Source organism: Dama dama, chromosome 33 (assembly GCF_033118175.1).
Source record: "Dama dama isolate Ldn47 chromosome 33, ASM3311817v1, whole genome shotgun sequence".
In the NCBI taxonomy this organism is placed as follows: domain Eukaryota; kingdom Metazoa; phylum Chordata; class Mammalia; order Artiodactyla; family Cervidae; genus Dama; species Dama dama.
In genome coordinates, this window is record NC_083713.1 from 27,489,309 (window position 1) to 27,502,889 (window position 13,581).

General features: G+C 54.0%; 1 protein-coding gene across 1 annotated transcript; it reads left to right on the top strand.

The window, feature by feature from the left end:
• Positions 1-8,022: 8,022 nt before the first annotated feature.
• Positions 8,023-10,497, top strand: DLX2 (distal-less homeobox 2). Its single transcript, XM_061135454.1, has 3 exons — positions 8,023-8,611; positions 9,111-9,295; positions 9,819-10,497. Exons 1-3 carry the CDS (start codon positions 8,221-8,223, stop codon positions 10,227-10,229), a joined length of 987 nt encoding a protein of 328 aa, XP_060991437.1. The 5' UTR covers positions 8,023-8,220; the 3' UTR covers positions 10,230-10,497.
• The last annotated feature ends 3,084 nt before the right edge of the window (positions 10,498-13,581 follow it).

Consider the following 13,581-nt stretch of genomic DNA (forward strand, 5'->3'; position numbering starts at 1 on the left):
TAGATGAAATGGAATAGCCCTCATAATCAACAAAAGAGTCAGAAAGGCAGTACTTTGCACAACCTCAAAAATGACAGAATGATCTCAGTTCATTTCCAAGGCAAGCCATTCAACATCACAGTAATCCAAGTCTATATCCCTACCATCTATGCCAAAAAGCTGAAGTTGATCAGTTCTACAAAGACCTAGGAGACCTCCTAAAACACCAAAAAAAAAAAAAGATGTTCTATTCATCATTGGGTATTGGAATGCAAAAGTAGGAAGTCAAGAGATACCTGGAGTAACAGGCAAATTTGGCCTTGGAGACAAAATGAAGCAGGGCAAAGGCTAACTGAATTCTGCCAAGAGAATGCAATACTGTGGATCCAAAATAGACTGCAATAGGAAGTGGACTTATTGCCTCATGACAGCTCCTAAGAGTAATAAGCATGTGCCGAAAGCAAGATTGACAATGACATGAAGAGGAGGGCCACACGTAGCAGGGTGACAAAACTTCTGTAACCTGTCACCTTTAAAAAGAAACACATATGATTTAGACTTAGACTTGCCAGACCCGCAACAATTATCATCTTAAGACTTAAGTTCCTAATGAGAACAATGAGCTGTGCTGACCTATTTCTATTCATGGACTGAATGCACCAAGGAATCAAATGGTTTGAGTTCTACACTTGGCTTCTAAAGCCATCTCTAGCTTTCTCAGATAAAATATGTCCTGGGTTTTTTTTTGTTTTTTTTTTTTTCTTTCTGTAACTTGCTGACAAAGTCATCATATCCTGACTCCAAGGTCATATTAGTTACAGTAGTTAGGCTGCTATAAATATATTTTTTAAATCCCAAAAGTCAGTAGCTTAAAATATGAGAAGTTTATTTCTTGGCCAGGTAACCATTCAAGGCAAGTACTGAAGATTCCTTAGGAGAGATTCCTCTGAGTGATTACCCTAGGGCCATGTCCTCTGCATAGTTGATTCTGGTTCCAACCAGTGGAAGAGGAGCAGGGTAGAGTCAACTCTGTCTTCAGTGTCGCATCCTAGGAGGGGCACGAGTGGCTCTCCCTCTATTCCATTGATTGCCTAAAATCGAATTACATCTTTAATCTAACTGCAAGGGTCATGTGGAAATGGTGGTCTAGCTATGTTTCTCAAAAAAATCAGATTTGGAGAGACAGCACTTGGTCTATTCCACAATTTTCCATCACTATCCCAAATGACGAGGTTTTATTCTGATTAAACACCTAATTGACGCACAGCATAGTTAAGTCATTTTCCCAAGGTCACACAATTAGCAAATGGCCAAGTTAGAAATTGAGCCCAGGGGACTTCCCTAGTGGTCCAGGAGCTGAGATTCTGAGGGTCCCAATGCAGGGGACCTGAATCCAATCCCTGGTCAGGGAACTAGATCCCATATGCCACAACTAAGACCCAGAGCAGCCAAATAAATAAAAAAAATTTTAAAAAGAAAGAAAGATAGCCTGGGGATATGGTCTTTGAAAAAAAGAAAGAAACTGGGAGCCCAGAGTCTATACTTTAAACCACTCCAATATATTTCTAATACGTTTGATTCTCTTACAAATTACTTTGCAATTTTTAAAATAACAATGTTTCCTCTTATTTCAAAAGGATGCAAGTAGCTGGGCATAGCTATAGAGGGTTTCTTATGAACAAACTGCAGGGCTCCTCTTCATCCCCCTCTTCAGTTTCAGAGAGGTGTAGAAGCAGCCTGGGTATGCCACACATGGAAAGTACTTCAGGCTCTGCACAGTGGGGCTCTGCCCAGGGGATTCAATAAGGGTAGTGCAATGCCACGTGGGTTAGGAACAGCCTTCAGAGCCTTTCCTAAATTCAGTGCTGCAGGCAGCCCTGCACTCCCCACATCCCAGCTCCTGACCTCTCCTGAAGACACATGGGCTAAGCACTGCAGATTGGGAGGCTGATGCCTATATCCCCAGACTGCTCTGGTCCACTGGAGGCAGCAGGCCTCCTCTGCTGTCAGCCCTCTGCCTGGAGAAGGCGTCCTTACGCACTGGATAAGAAAACCGGGCAACACCCTTGCCTTGGCCTCTTAGAACCTGCAGTGCCTAGACCAGAGAATGCCCAGTTCTTCAGATGCATGGGCAGCAGACAAGAAAACATGTGTTATTCCCAGGCAATAATCCTAGGAGGAAGGTACTGGGTTGTTTGTTTGCTTGTTTTTGCTTTTTATTTAAGTATAGCTGACTTACAATATTATGTCAGTTTCAGGTTTACAACAAATGACTCAGCATTTTTATAGATTATACTCCCTATATACTTATTATAACATATTGGCTATATTCCCTGTGCTATGCATTACATCCCTGTAACTTATTTTATACCCCTTAATCCTCTTCACCTGTTTTGCCCCTCCCCCTCGGAAGGTATTATTACTCGCATTCTACAGATGCAAACAGTGAAGCACAGAAAAATGAAGTCCTTGCCCCAAGGTCACACAGTAACAGGAGCGGTTCAGCCCAACAAAGTCTGGCTCCAGAGACAAAGAGTCTGCAAGCACATCCGCTTTGCATCCGCAGGAGGTGTGTGATGAGGGATGGGTGTGGGCAGGGGTGGAGAAAAAGGAATCCGAGTACCCAAAAGGATACTTTAAGTTTCAAAGGTCCCTTCCAAGTTGTTTTCCTATTTGGTGCTGGTGGGGGAACAGGGGGACGCTTTAACCACTGAATAGACAATAAAGTGAATCGAAACAATTAAAGTCTCAGATCAGTAAGGCAGAAGGCGAAATTGGCTCTGTAAGTTTGAGAAGAAAGCCATAACTGACAACCCCCGCATGAGCTTCGGGGTGGGGGGGGGGGGGGACCATCGAGTTTGGGCGTGCGCATAGGAAGGGGTTCACCTCCGCCCCTCTTATGGGAAGAGTTGCCCTTTCAACCAGACAGGCAGCAGCCAAACGTGGCTGGGCACCGCAGAGGGCAGAAAGTTCTAGAATGAAAGTAGCTCTCCCGGGCCAGCCCCGCATGCAGCCCGCGAGCGCCCGCACCTGAGCTCGCCCGGCTCTAACATTCCCTGCGGCGTCCGCGGTACCGAGCCCCGGGCAGAGGGCAGGGCATGTCAGAGACTGTTTTCCTTTCAGCTTCAAGACTAACCCTTGTTGAAGACCATCTGTTTGCACAGCTCTTATCATGCCACGCGGCTGCAGCTGAAAGTGAAGGTCCCAGTGTTCTGAGCTGGGGATGGGAGTTGGGGAGGGCGGTGGGGATGAGGGATGACTTACTCCATCAGCGCGCCGGGCCTGAGATCTGAAGCGTGTAGCCGCGGAAGGAGGACGCGTCTCTCTCGCCCACTGACATTTGCCCGCCTTGCCGAGTGTCCGGGCCTGGCTGCGCCTCCGAGCCCGGGGAACCCTTCGCCCATTGTGGGCGCCCTGGTCTGGTCAGGAAACCCCGCTTTCTCTCTCTTTGCCTTAACCGCCGAATAGGCAATAAAGCGACAGGGGCTTGGATCTGGCTCACGAAGACCTAGAAGGTAGTCCGGGAAATTGGTCTGAAAGTTCTAGAAAGAAGCACGCTGAACTGAGCACCCGGCGCCAGGGCGCAGCGGGTCGCGGCCGCGAACGCCAAGCATCCGCTCGCTGTCGCCAGGCCCTTCGGGTTTACACACTAGAGCAGGGGGCTCAGGTGCGCAAACTCGGCGGCGAGGAGCTGGGGTTCGCGGGCGAGGCGGGAGGGGGCGCCCGCCTTCCCCTGGCGCCCCCTATGGGGACCCTCGAGTGTGTTCCGGGGGGGTCTCCCTAGTCCGCTGGGGCCCCTCCGGGCAGGGCCGGCGCAGGCTAGGCTCCCGGAGAAGCTCCGGCCAGTCCACCCCTGGCGCCGCCGCCTCGGAGCCCCTGCCCGGGACCCCCAGGCCTGAAACTCGGCCTCGGGTGACAGCGGCCTTGCCTCTGTGGCCCGGACCTGCAGTTCGAGTCCCGACGCCGCTACGTCTCCTGAAGCAGAAAAAACCCAAAAAGTCTCTCTAAGCCTTGGTTTCCGCGATGTGGATAATTGTGTCCCGACCTTATAAGACGGTTCCCAGGGCTCAGTCCTTGGCAGAACTCTTGGCGATCCCGAAACGCACAAGAACTGGCCATCACTACTAGTCATGGCAATACGTAGTTTTTTTGTTTGTTTGTTTTTTTCCCACGAGACTGTAAGGTCCTGGGGGACAGGCACTCCCAACAGCTGGCAAGGTAGCCGGCACGGTAAGCGGTCAGCGGGGCTGGCTGGCTCGTGGGGAAGGCCGGGGAGGGAGACGTGAGGCGAGGGGCCGCCAAAGGTGCGGAAACGCCAGAGTCCGTGGGTGAAGACTGGGGAGGCGAGGGGAGTGTGCGGCTGGGGGCTGCCAGGGCAGGCGACCCGAAGGCCATCTACTCTCTGCACGGACCCTGGGCCCCACGCGCCGTCCCCGAAGAATTTTCCAGAGGGTTTTTTCCTTCCCGTCAGAGTGTGTCTGCTATGTCCTCTCCTCGAGTCTATGCAAGGGAGACGAAAAATGTGGGGATTCAAGAACTCTGACCCCTGCTGCCTACAGACCGGAGGGGCTGGGAGGGGCTGGCCACACCACGAGTCCCTCGAGGCCTCACTACGGGCTGGGGGCGGGGGTGGGGGTGGAACCAGGTTGAGGACACTAGTGAAGTGCAAAGACTGAGCGAGGCTTGTGCCCCAGAAGATGCAACGGCCAGTGGGGCAAGGATGAGAGCACGGCCAGGCTGGTCCTGGAAAGATGGAGATGAGAGGTTCCCATGAACCAAACCCTCTCCCCAGGTCTGTGACTTCTAGAACGAATTCCCAAAAGACCTGAAATTGCAGGACCCTAGAGGTAATGCTTTGGGAACAAAAACACGAAAGAATGCCTCTCGGACCAACGGCCCGGAAATCCGTGTCCCTGGGACCCTCGATGGCAGAGTGGGGACAGGGGGCAGTCTAGCAGCAGCGCGTGTGACCCCGAGCGAGGTAGGCGAATGACAATGAGACCGTCCTGGCTGCGCACGAACGGCCCTCTGGCTCCCACCCTCTGCCGGCAGGGGGCATCCTCTCCCCCAGGGCACCCCTCGGAGCTGGCTTTCTGTGTAGTGGCGGAGGCCCAGTGGTCCCGCAGACACGATGCGCCGAACTTGGGGACGCCCTGGACTCCTGACCCAGGCTGGCGGCGGGGCAGGAACTGAAAGCTAGGCTCGGCGGACCTGTTCAAAGAGCCGCTCGCTGTCTTCCGGAGATCGGCAGCTGTTCAACAGAGGCTTACAGTAAATACCCTGCGGTTTACACTATGGCAACAGAGAAAGGAGGTGTACTTAACTCAAAGGAAGTTGTTTCTACCCTGGAGCCTCAGTGTTCCTGTGTACAATGGGAACGATGATTACGTCCTTGTCTGCAAGGGTTGTCACAAGGCTCCCAAGGAAGGAGACGGTGAGACTCCGTAACCAGATAAAGTGCCGTGGGGACACCCTGGTAGGCCTGGAATCCAAAGCAGGACGGTCTCAGCGATGATGTGGAACATACAAGACCAGAACAGAGACACTGAGTCCCCTCCTTCCCCCATGCTTCTCTAGAAAACTGAAAGCAGAAAACGGGAAGGAGGGTGCCTTGAGGTGGAGGAGGAATTTTGGCCGCAAGAAAACATGTCTAATTACTCCAAACTCAGTCTGAGCCCCACTAAACTCCTCTCCAGTCATTATGGAGAGAGGCATGCCCCTACTCTGAACTGCTGAAGAAAGTGTCAGTTCTCTACTGTACTGCCTCCCTGACTTTAGACCAAAGGGAAGAAATCATTTGCATATTGTGGTGCAGGGATCAGATAATTTAGGTAAACCCAGATTTGTGCCTGGATTATCAGAATTAACATCTCAGGTCTTTACTTGATTCTCCAAATGCAGTTTTAAATTCTGAGTCAGTCTCCCTCTCTCTCTTTGCTCATTGCCTCTGGTCTTTTCTCCCACACACACAAGTCCCTTGTTTTCCAGTTAAAGGGGAACTGGGGTCATATTTCCTTCCAGGAAGATGCCATTTTCCAGATCTCAGCTGACCTAGACTTCATGCCATTAATGCAGGTTCTCACGGGTAATAAAATTCCACACACTTACCACCATGAAAAAGTCTGGTGGGAACAAAGAAACAGAGAGAGTCAAGACTATGGAAACTGGATCTTTTGTGTTTCATTTTCAATAGGAAAACAAGTTTCTACCTTGGGTCAAAACAGCTACCACTGTGATGACAGAAAGATTCGTCATGTGGTATGAAGACACCAAAAAGCAATCTTCATTACCTATCAAGAGGTTAAGTTTGTGACTGGAGCCCCCAAAGCAGCAAGCTGCGCCCCAGTGGTGAGCCCCATCTCCCAGGGCTTTCTAAACCTTCTCACCCTTCTCCATCTAGGGGCCTTTTGTAACCAAAAGGATGGCTGGGAATTAAATCCAGGCAGATTTGAAGGCGGATTACCTTCCTCACTATTCCGCGGAGAGTGAGCTCTGTGGATGCTGGAGTTTTAATTACACACTTGCTTTTTCTGAGGAAGAAAACCAAAGATATTTTTCAAAGTATCAACTTGTTTTCCATTAGGCAGTTGTTGTAACAAGTTCTTTCAGCGACCTGTTATGTCTTTAGGACGGGGTGCTTCAGATGGCACGCACTAGCACAATTTTGTGGCTTTTAATTACTATTTTGTTCTTTTGGGGGGTTTCAGAGGCTGGCGCCTCGGCGTCATTAGACTGTCTACTGGGTGCGCCGCAATCACGATCACCTCCACCAGGTGGCGCCACAAGGCAGGAACTGCGGAGTTCAGTGCAGGCGAGTGTCCCTCAACACCGGGCCATGGTTTCCAACCACGAGGAAACAGATACGGAAGAAGTCGCTACCAGATTTAAAAGAAAAATAAATTGCAACGATAGGATCAAATAGGATCCTGAACTGAAAATAACTTTAAAAAGTCCTAAGTACATGAGATAAAACTTTTGTTTCCGTAAGTTTACCAAGATTTGTAATATCAAGACAACACTCTCACCAAAGTATTATCCCATTTCTTTTTTCGTAAAAATATGGAATTTAGAATTACAATGAACTTGAAAGGCCATGTGATCAGTCTGGTCTAGCTTTCCAACCTAGAGAGGAAATCACCGGGATCATGTTTTGGTTGTCAATTAGCCATCAAATACACGTAATTACTCAGAGTCTCGCTGTGTCAGAAAAGTATAAAGGGAAAATGGTTTCAAATATATCATTAGCAATAATATCTTTGAATTTATATAGCTTTTCTCTCAAGGAACAAAGAAAATAGTTCACTAAATATTACCGTATTAATTGTCTTAATATCCCTCTGGGTTGGTTAGGAAGCAGGTATTATGGTTAATTTAAATCAGTTGGCTATGTCAAGTGCCTAGGGGCTGACAACCGTAAATGTGAGACCCTTCGAGGAAAAGCGGAGCTGGAACTGGCCGAGGTCTCAGGATCGCTTTATTTCGATTAATATTTGAATGCTGACCTCGGACATGAAAGTAGGAGTCACTGGCATTGGTCGACACTTGTACACAGAATGCGAGGGAAGACCCCATTTCTTCTTCCTCAGAGGCGAAATGACCGTCTCCGCCTTCACGCCCTCTGTTCTCCACCTCGACTCCCCACCGTCCCCCGCCCTCCAGCCTCTCCGCTCACTTTAGGCAGCAGCCAGTCTGCACCCACGACCGCAGGAGCCGCAGCGCCCGCCCTGCGACACCGCCCCCCAACCCCCCACCCCGGTCCGGCGTTCCAGGGCGCCAGAAGCCGTGCGGCCGGGAGCCTCGGATTGGCCGTTGCTAGGTGACGTCGCCTGAGCTCACGTGATGAGTGTTAAATGCCCACCCTGCAGGAGCCCGCCCCACAGACAATCGTAAAGCCGCTCAGGGCTGCTCACCTGCTCCCACCTCCTCCCGGAGCCCAGGCCAGGCCCCGCCACCCCTGCCCCCTCCGCTGCCCGCCCCCCGCCCGAGCCCGCGCTGGGCAAGGAGCCGAGCAGCCCGAGAGGCGGAGAGAGGATGCGGCCGGCGGCAGCTGTCCCGAGCAGTGCACGGTGATCGCCTCCCCCGGAGGAGGAGTTGCCTAGACCGTTGCTACATTTCTTGTTTTCCTCCACCCTCCCCCTCTGTAATTACATTGGCTGCTGGAGGGGACGGGGAGAGACGGAGGAGGCGCCTCGCTACCCCCCTCGGGCCCGCCACCCCTGCTCTTTGCCGTCCCGGGCCAGGATGACTGGAGTCTTTGACAGTCTGGTGGCTGATATGCACTCGACCCAGATCACGGCCTCCAGCACGTACCACCAGCACCAGCAGCCCCCGAGCGGCGGCGGCGCTGGCCCCGGCGGCAGCAACGGCAGCAGCCTCCACAAGCCTCAGGAGTCGCCCACTCTCCCAGTGTCCACAGCTACCGACAGCAGCTACTACACCAACCAGCAACACCCGGCGGGCGGCGGCGGCGGCGGCTCGCCCTACGCGCACATGGGTTCCTACCAGTACCACGCCAGCGGCCTCAACAACGTCCCGTATTCAGCCAAGAGCGGCTACGATCTGGGCTACACCGCCGCCTACACCTCTTACGCGCCCTACGGGACCAGTTCGTCCCCGGCCAACAACGAACCTGGTAGTTTAAAGTTGGCATCACGGGTGCCAAATCGGTCTAGTTACTGGGGGGAGAGGGGCGGATAAAAATGTTTGGGGCGGGATCCATCTGGAGCCCTGGCCTTTCACATTGCTTGCTCCCTGCTCGCCTCGCGCCCTTTACCCTCCTAAATCTTCAATCGGCCGAGGGTCACCGGATACGTCCCTCAGGTGGTGGGACCTCAGGTGGTGGCACCAGGCGTCCTCGTCAGCCGATGTGCTTGCCTCACGGTAGCCTCATTTCCCTACTGCCTGCTGCTTCTCTCTCCAAGGTTTGCGCCGGTCTTCCTTCCCAGGAGGGGCCAGCTCCCGGGTTCGTTGGCGGCGTGGGTCCGCGCGTTGCAAAGTTGCGCCAGAGCGCAGAGCAGCGTCTCCAATAACCCGCCTCCCGGCTTAGGCAAAGCTCCACTTTACTCTCCCTGCGGGCGGGCACTCGTGGGCTCCTACGGTTGCATATTTCTCACGATTCCATTTCATTGCAGAGAAGGAAGACCTCGAGCCTGAAATCCGGATAGTAAACGGGAAGCCAAAGAAAGTCCGGAAACCTCGAACGATCTACTCCAGTTTCCAGCTGGCGGCTCTTCAGCGGCGTTTCCAAAAGACTCAATACCTGGCACTTCCCGAGAGAGCTGAGCTGGCGGCGTCCCTGGGCCTCACCCAGACTCAGGTGAGGGTTCACGGCCTGGGAGGCATGAGGAGGGCACTGGCCTGGGATGGCCGGGAAGCAGGCAGGTTGAGGACTATGGTTTTTTTTTAAGTAATTTTAAGGATTTCGAGGCCGCGCCTTGGACAGCCTAACCTTTTACGCCCGAAGCTGAAATCCCCCAGGTGATGTGATGGAAGTGCCAGTGTGGGCAGAAATCCCGTGCCAAGTTGTCCTTCTGCGCACTGCTGATTAAGCGGGTACAACATTTGGCCCTCCTGACCCCCTCCGCGGTCACCATCAGTCTCAATGCACACACATCGGCTGTCTCGGTTTGTTGTTATTGTCGTTGTTGTTTTGAGAATACCGCTCCTAGGAACTGACAGAGCCTCCGAGGCCGCAGCACGTGATCCCGTTACCTGCCCAGGCTGACAACCCACCCCACCCCCACCCCGCGCCCCTTAGCGACGGTCTTCCTAAGTTTCCTCTCTTCCCCTATCCCAGGCCGAGTTTCCTCCACTAATGCTCAGGTCCCTTTTCCACAAAGGTCAAAATCTGGTTCCAGAACCGCCGATCCAAGTTCAAGAAGATGTGGAAAAGCGGTGAGATCCCTTCGGAGCAGCACCCGGGGGCCAGCGCCTCGCCACCTTGTGCTTCGCCGCCGGCCTCGGCGCCGGCCTCCTGGGACTTCGGCGCGCCGCAGCGGATGGGGGGCGGCGGCGGCGGCCCGGGCAGCGGCGGCAGCGGGGCGGGCAGCTCCGGCTCCAGCCCGAGCAGCGCGGCCTCGGCGTTCCTGGGCAACTACCCGTGGTACCACCAGGCCTCCGGCTCCGCTTCGCACCTGCAGGCCGCCGCGCCGCTGCTGCACCCGACGCAAACCCCGCAACCTCACCACCACCATCATCACCACCACGGTGGCGGCGGGGGCGCCCCGGTGAGCGCCGGGACGATCTTCTAACCCCTGGAGACCGCGCCAGAGACTGAGTGCAGAGACCAGTTATCCTCATTGCTCGTCCCCAGAGCCAGAGGGTCCTTCCGTCCGGCCCGAGGATGCCACCCGCCGCTCGCGGAGGTGGCGGCCCGAGATGGCCTGCCCCCAGGCCCTGCTACCCTCGGGGACTGGAAGGCGTGTTCTCGCGCGCCGGGCTCCTCGCCGAGAAACCCGGCATCCGCGAGAGAAACCCTGCCTCGGCGGCCTCGCCGACCCGAGCCCCGCCTCAGACTAGCTTCCCCTCCCCTCCCCGCCCGGCGAGGCAGCCCGGCGCCGTTTTCGCCGCGGGCCGCGAGCTGAGTCCCGGAGAGGGACGCCTCCCCCGCCCGAGAGGCTGCCCCGGCCCTCTGAGGCTCCTTTCTCCTCGCCCGCCCCCAGGCTCAGCTCCTGTCCTCTGGGGTTATTGACCTCCCGGGTCCTGCCTGCCCAACCCCCCCCCCGCCCCGCCCCAAGCCCCCTTGACCCCGACGGCCCGCCGCTTTTTTTTTCTGCCCGGCTGTTGCCAGCACTTGGAGCCCGAGTCCCTCCCCCGACTTAGTTCTCCTCCCAGGAACGCTCCCCTCCCTCCCTTAGCTCTCTCCTCATCCTTCACCAGTGGAGTTTTTTTATTTTTATTTTTTTAAAAGTTTAGGTGCCTTTGCGGATGACCTCATTTTGATGTTGGGGAAAAACGATTTTTTAATATGTGGACACTGCAAAAAAAAAAAAAAAATGTGTTTAAATTATCTTTTTTAAAACCTATTCAGGATTATTAGCCTGGACTTGGACATAGCGTTTGTAAATAAACGTGTCTGTGCAGATTTTCCCACTGATTTATTCGTATAAACATACTCATCTTTTCAGACATTTTTTTGTAAACCCCCACTTGTGAAAACTGCGGTTTAGCAGTGACCTCAGCACCCCTCCGTTTTCTTTTTCCCTTGAAAGATTTTCTCAGTTTAAGCTACTGATTTGGATTTATCTTCTCCTAAAGTCTTTGTCCTTGAAATGAAAGGTATTTTGGGGTTATTTATTATGAAAACAACATGCTCTTAATGTTGATTTTACAATATGAAGAGATTATTTAAATAAATTATTGTTTTCATTGGATGTGTGCACTTTTTCCTTGGTGTCACAACCTGGAAGCTCGAGCTGCCGCCGGGGGGGAACTGGGTGGGTCAAGAGTGACAGTGTCATTGACATCCATCCGAGGCTGCGAGCTGCGGTGAGGGGCGGCGGGGCGAGGACAGGCGCACTCAGCGCAGGGCCGCCGCGAGGGCTCCCGCTCTGCCCGCATGCGAGTCCCGGCTCGAGGTTCGCCAGCTCTCGGCGCGGTGAGTCACTCAGCGCCGCCCGGCCCCTCCGGCGCCGGCGCCAGCGCCACAGCCCCGCGTCTGGGCGGTCTCAGCCGCCCCCGCGCCCGCGGTGCTGGCCGGGCGCTACACTCAGGCCGCCGCCGCGGGGAACCTGCCGAAGCCGAGTCAGACCCCTACTTCGGACCCTCCCGTCCGTTTGCCCTGCAGCTCTTCTGGGGCTGACCGACTGCAGAACTGAGTGAGTCACCCAGGCTCTCAGGAGACTGGGAATGCGGGGCCACCACGGGCACCCAGGGCTGCGCTAGCACACACGCAGTCACACACTGTGACTCTCACAAGCACATCCATACTATCACATACGAATCACGCCGACACAAATTCATGCACGTTCCCACGGAGACCCGATGCAAATTGCTGTGTAATCGCCACCATCCACAGATGCTCCACCTCACCATCTCGGACAGGTAAGGTCCAAACGTGATTCAGCTCTGCTTTCCACCTTGGGTCCCACACAGCTACTGTCCAGCTTTGGAAGTGACCCTAATTCCTGGCATTCCCTTCAACGGCCAGGGGTAAGTGTGTAATGCAGACCTAAAAATTTGCAGAACTACAAGTTTGTTTTGTTTTTCCTTGAAAGCACTAAGGCCTACACTTGGAAACTTCTTGACTTCAATCACTGGGTGACTTTAGGCTACCCACTTAAACTTCCGTGCTTTTTGGAGATCTATAAGATGAAATAGATAATAGCTATGTCAGAGTTGTGAGCATTTAACCAGGCAATGATGTAACAGTGTGTGGCACATGGTCAACGCTCAGTAAAATTTTGCTTAGCAGTATAGTAGTATATGGGCTTCCCAGGTGGCGCCAGTGGTAAAGAATCCACCTGCCAATGCAGGAGTCGTAATAGAGGTGAGTTCAATCTCTGGGTCGGGAAGATCCCCTGGAGGAGGGCATGGCAACCCACTCCCGTATTCTTGCCTGGAGAATCCCATGGAGAGAGGAGCCTGGCAGGCTGCAGTCCATAGGGTTGCAGAGAGTCAGACACGACTGAAACGACTTAGCATACCACAGCATAGTTTTACCCCAATGCCTCCAAACTGTGAGGTTTTACTTTTGCCTGCAATTATGAGGTCCAGAGTTTTACCCAGAGTCCTTTCCAACTTCACCTTGTGTGGGAGAACTGCATTCTAGGGCTGCGAGAGCACTGGCCCCTTCCTATATGAGAACCTGAACCTTCGCCACCCCCTCTGAAGCGGTCAGTGTCTACTGGCGAGGAGGCTGGGGGCAAATCAGACAGCCCTCCTTGCCAGATTCAGGCCTCCTCTCTGCTAGGCCATCCTTGTTGTGTGTCCCCAACTAATCTCTGCCAAAAAAAACAAACGTGGGACAAGGGTGACCTTCTAGGCATCCCTGAGAAGAATCTTGACTTTTCTGACCAGATTGATTTGAGGCCTGTATCGAATCTGATTTACAACAGAGCATGGTCCACGGAGCTGGGGCTCTGGGGAAGGCGGGGAGGCTACTCAGTCAAGTGTCCGTTTGCATTTCTGCATTGTTTTTCTGGGCTGGGAAGGCCCGAGATGAAGCTCATTGACCCCACGATTCTGACTTCCCTAAGCAGTCGGCGCCTAGCAGACCCCCATTCCTGCTACCCTCCCTCCCCCCGCCCCCCACCGCCACATTCTGTGGCTTTCTTTGAGTGCCAGTAGCTGGTGCCAGCCTTCTTTCTGCGGTTGACTATGCCCTCCCCTCCTTTGCGCGCACTCTCCTCCCCCTCCTGAAACCAGCGAGGAGAGACGGGGCAGTAAATTGGCTGGTGTCGAGGATCTGCAGCAGACAAGATGATTAAGAGGCCTACGCCGGAGCGCCCGGGGCAGGGAATGTCAGCCCAAGTTGGAATCACGCAACAGGCCTTGGCATGAGCGAGCCTGGGAGCCGGGAGGGCGGGCGGCCCCAGCTCTGGGGTGGGCCGCGGCTCCGCAGACTCGCCGGAGTCACCGAACCTGGCACCCGGCGGCGGCGGG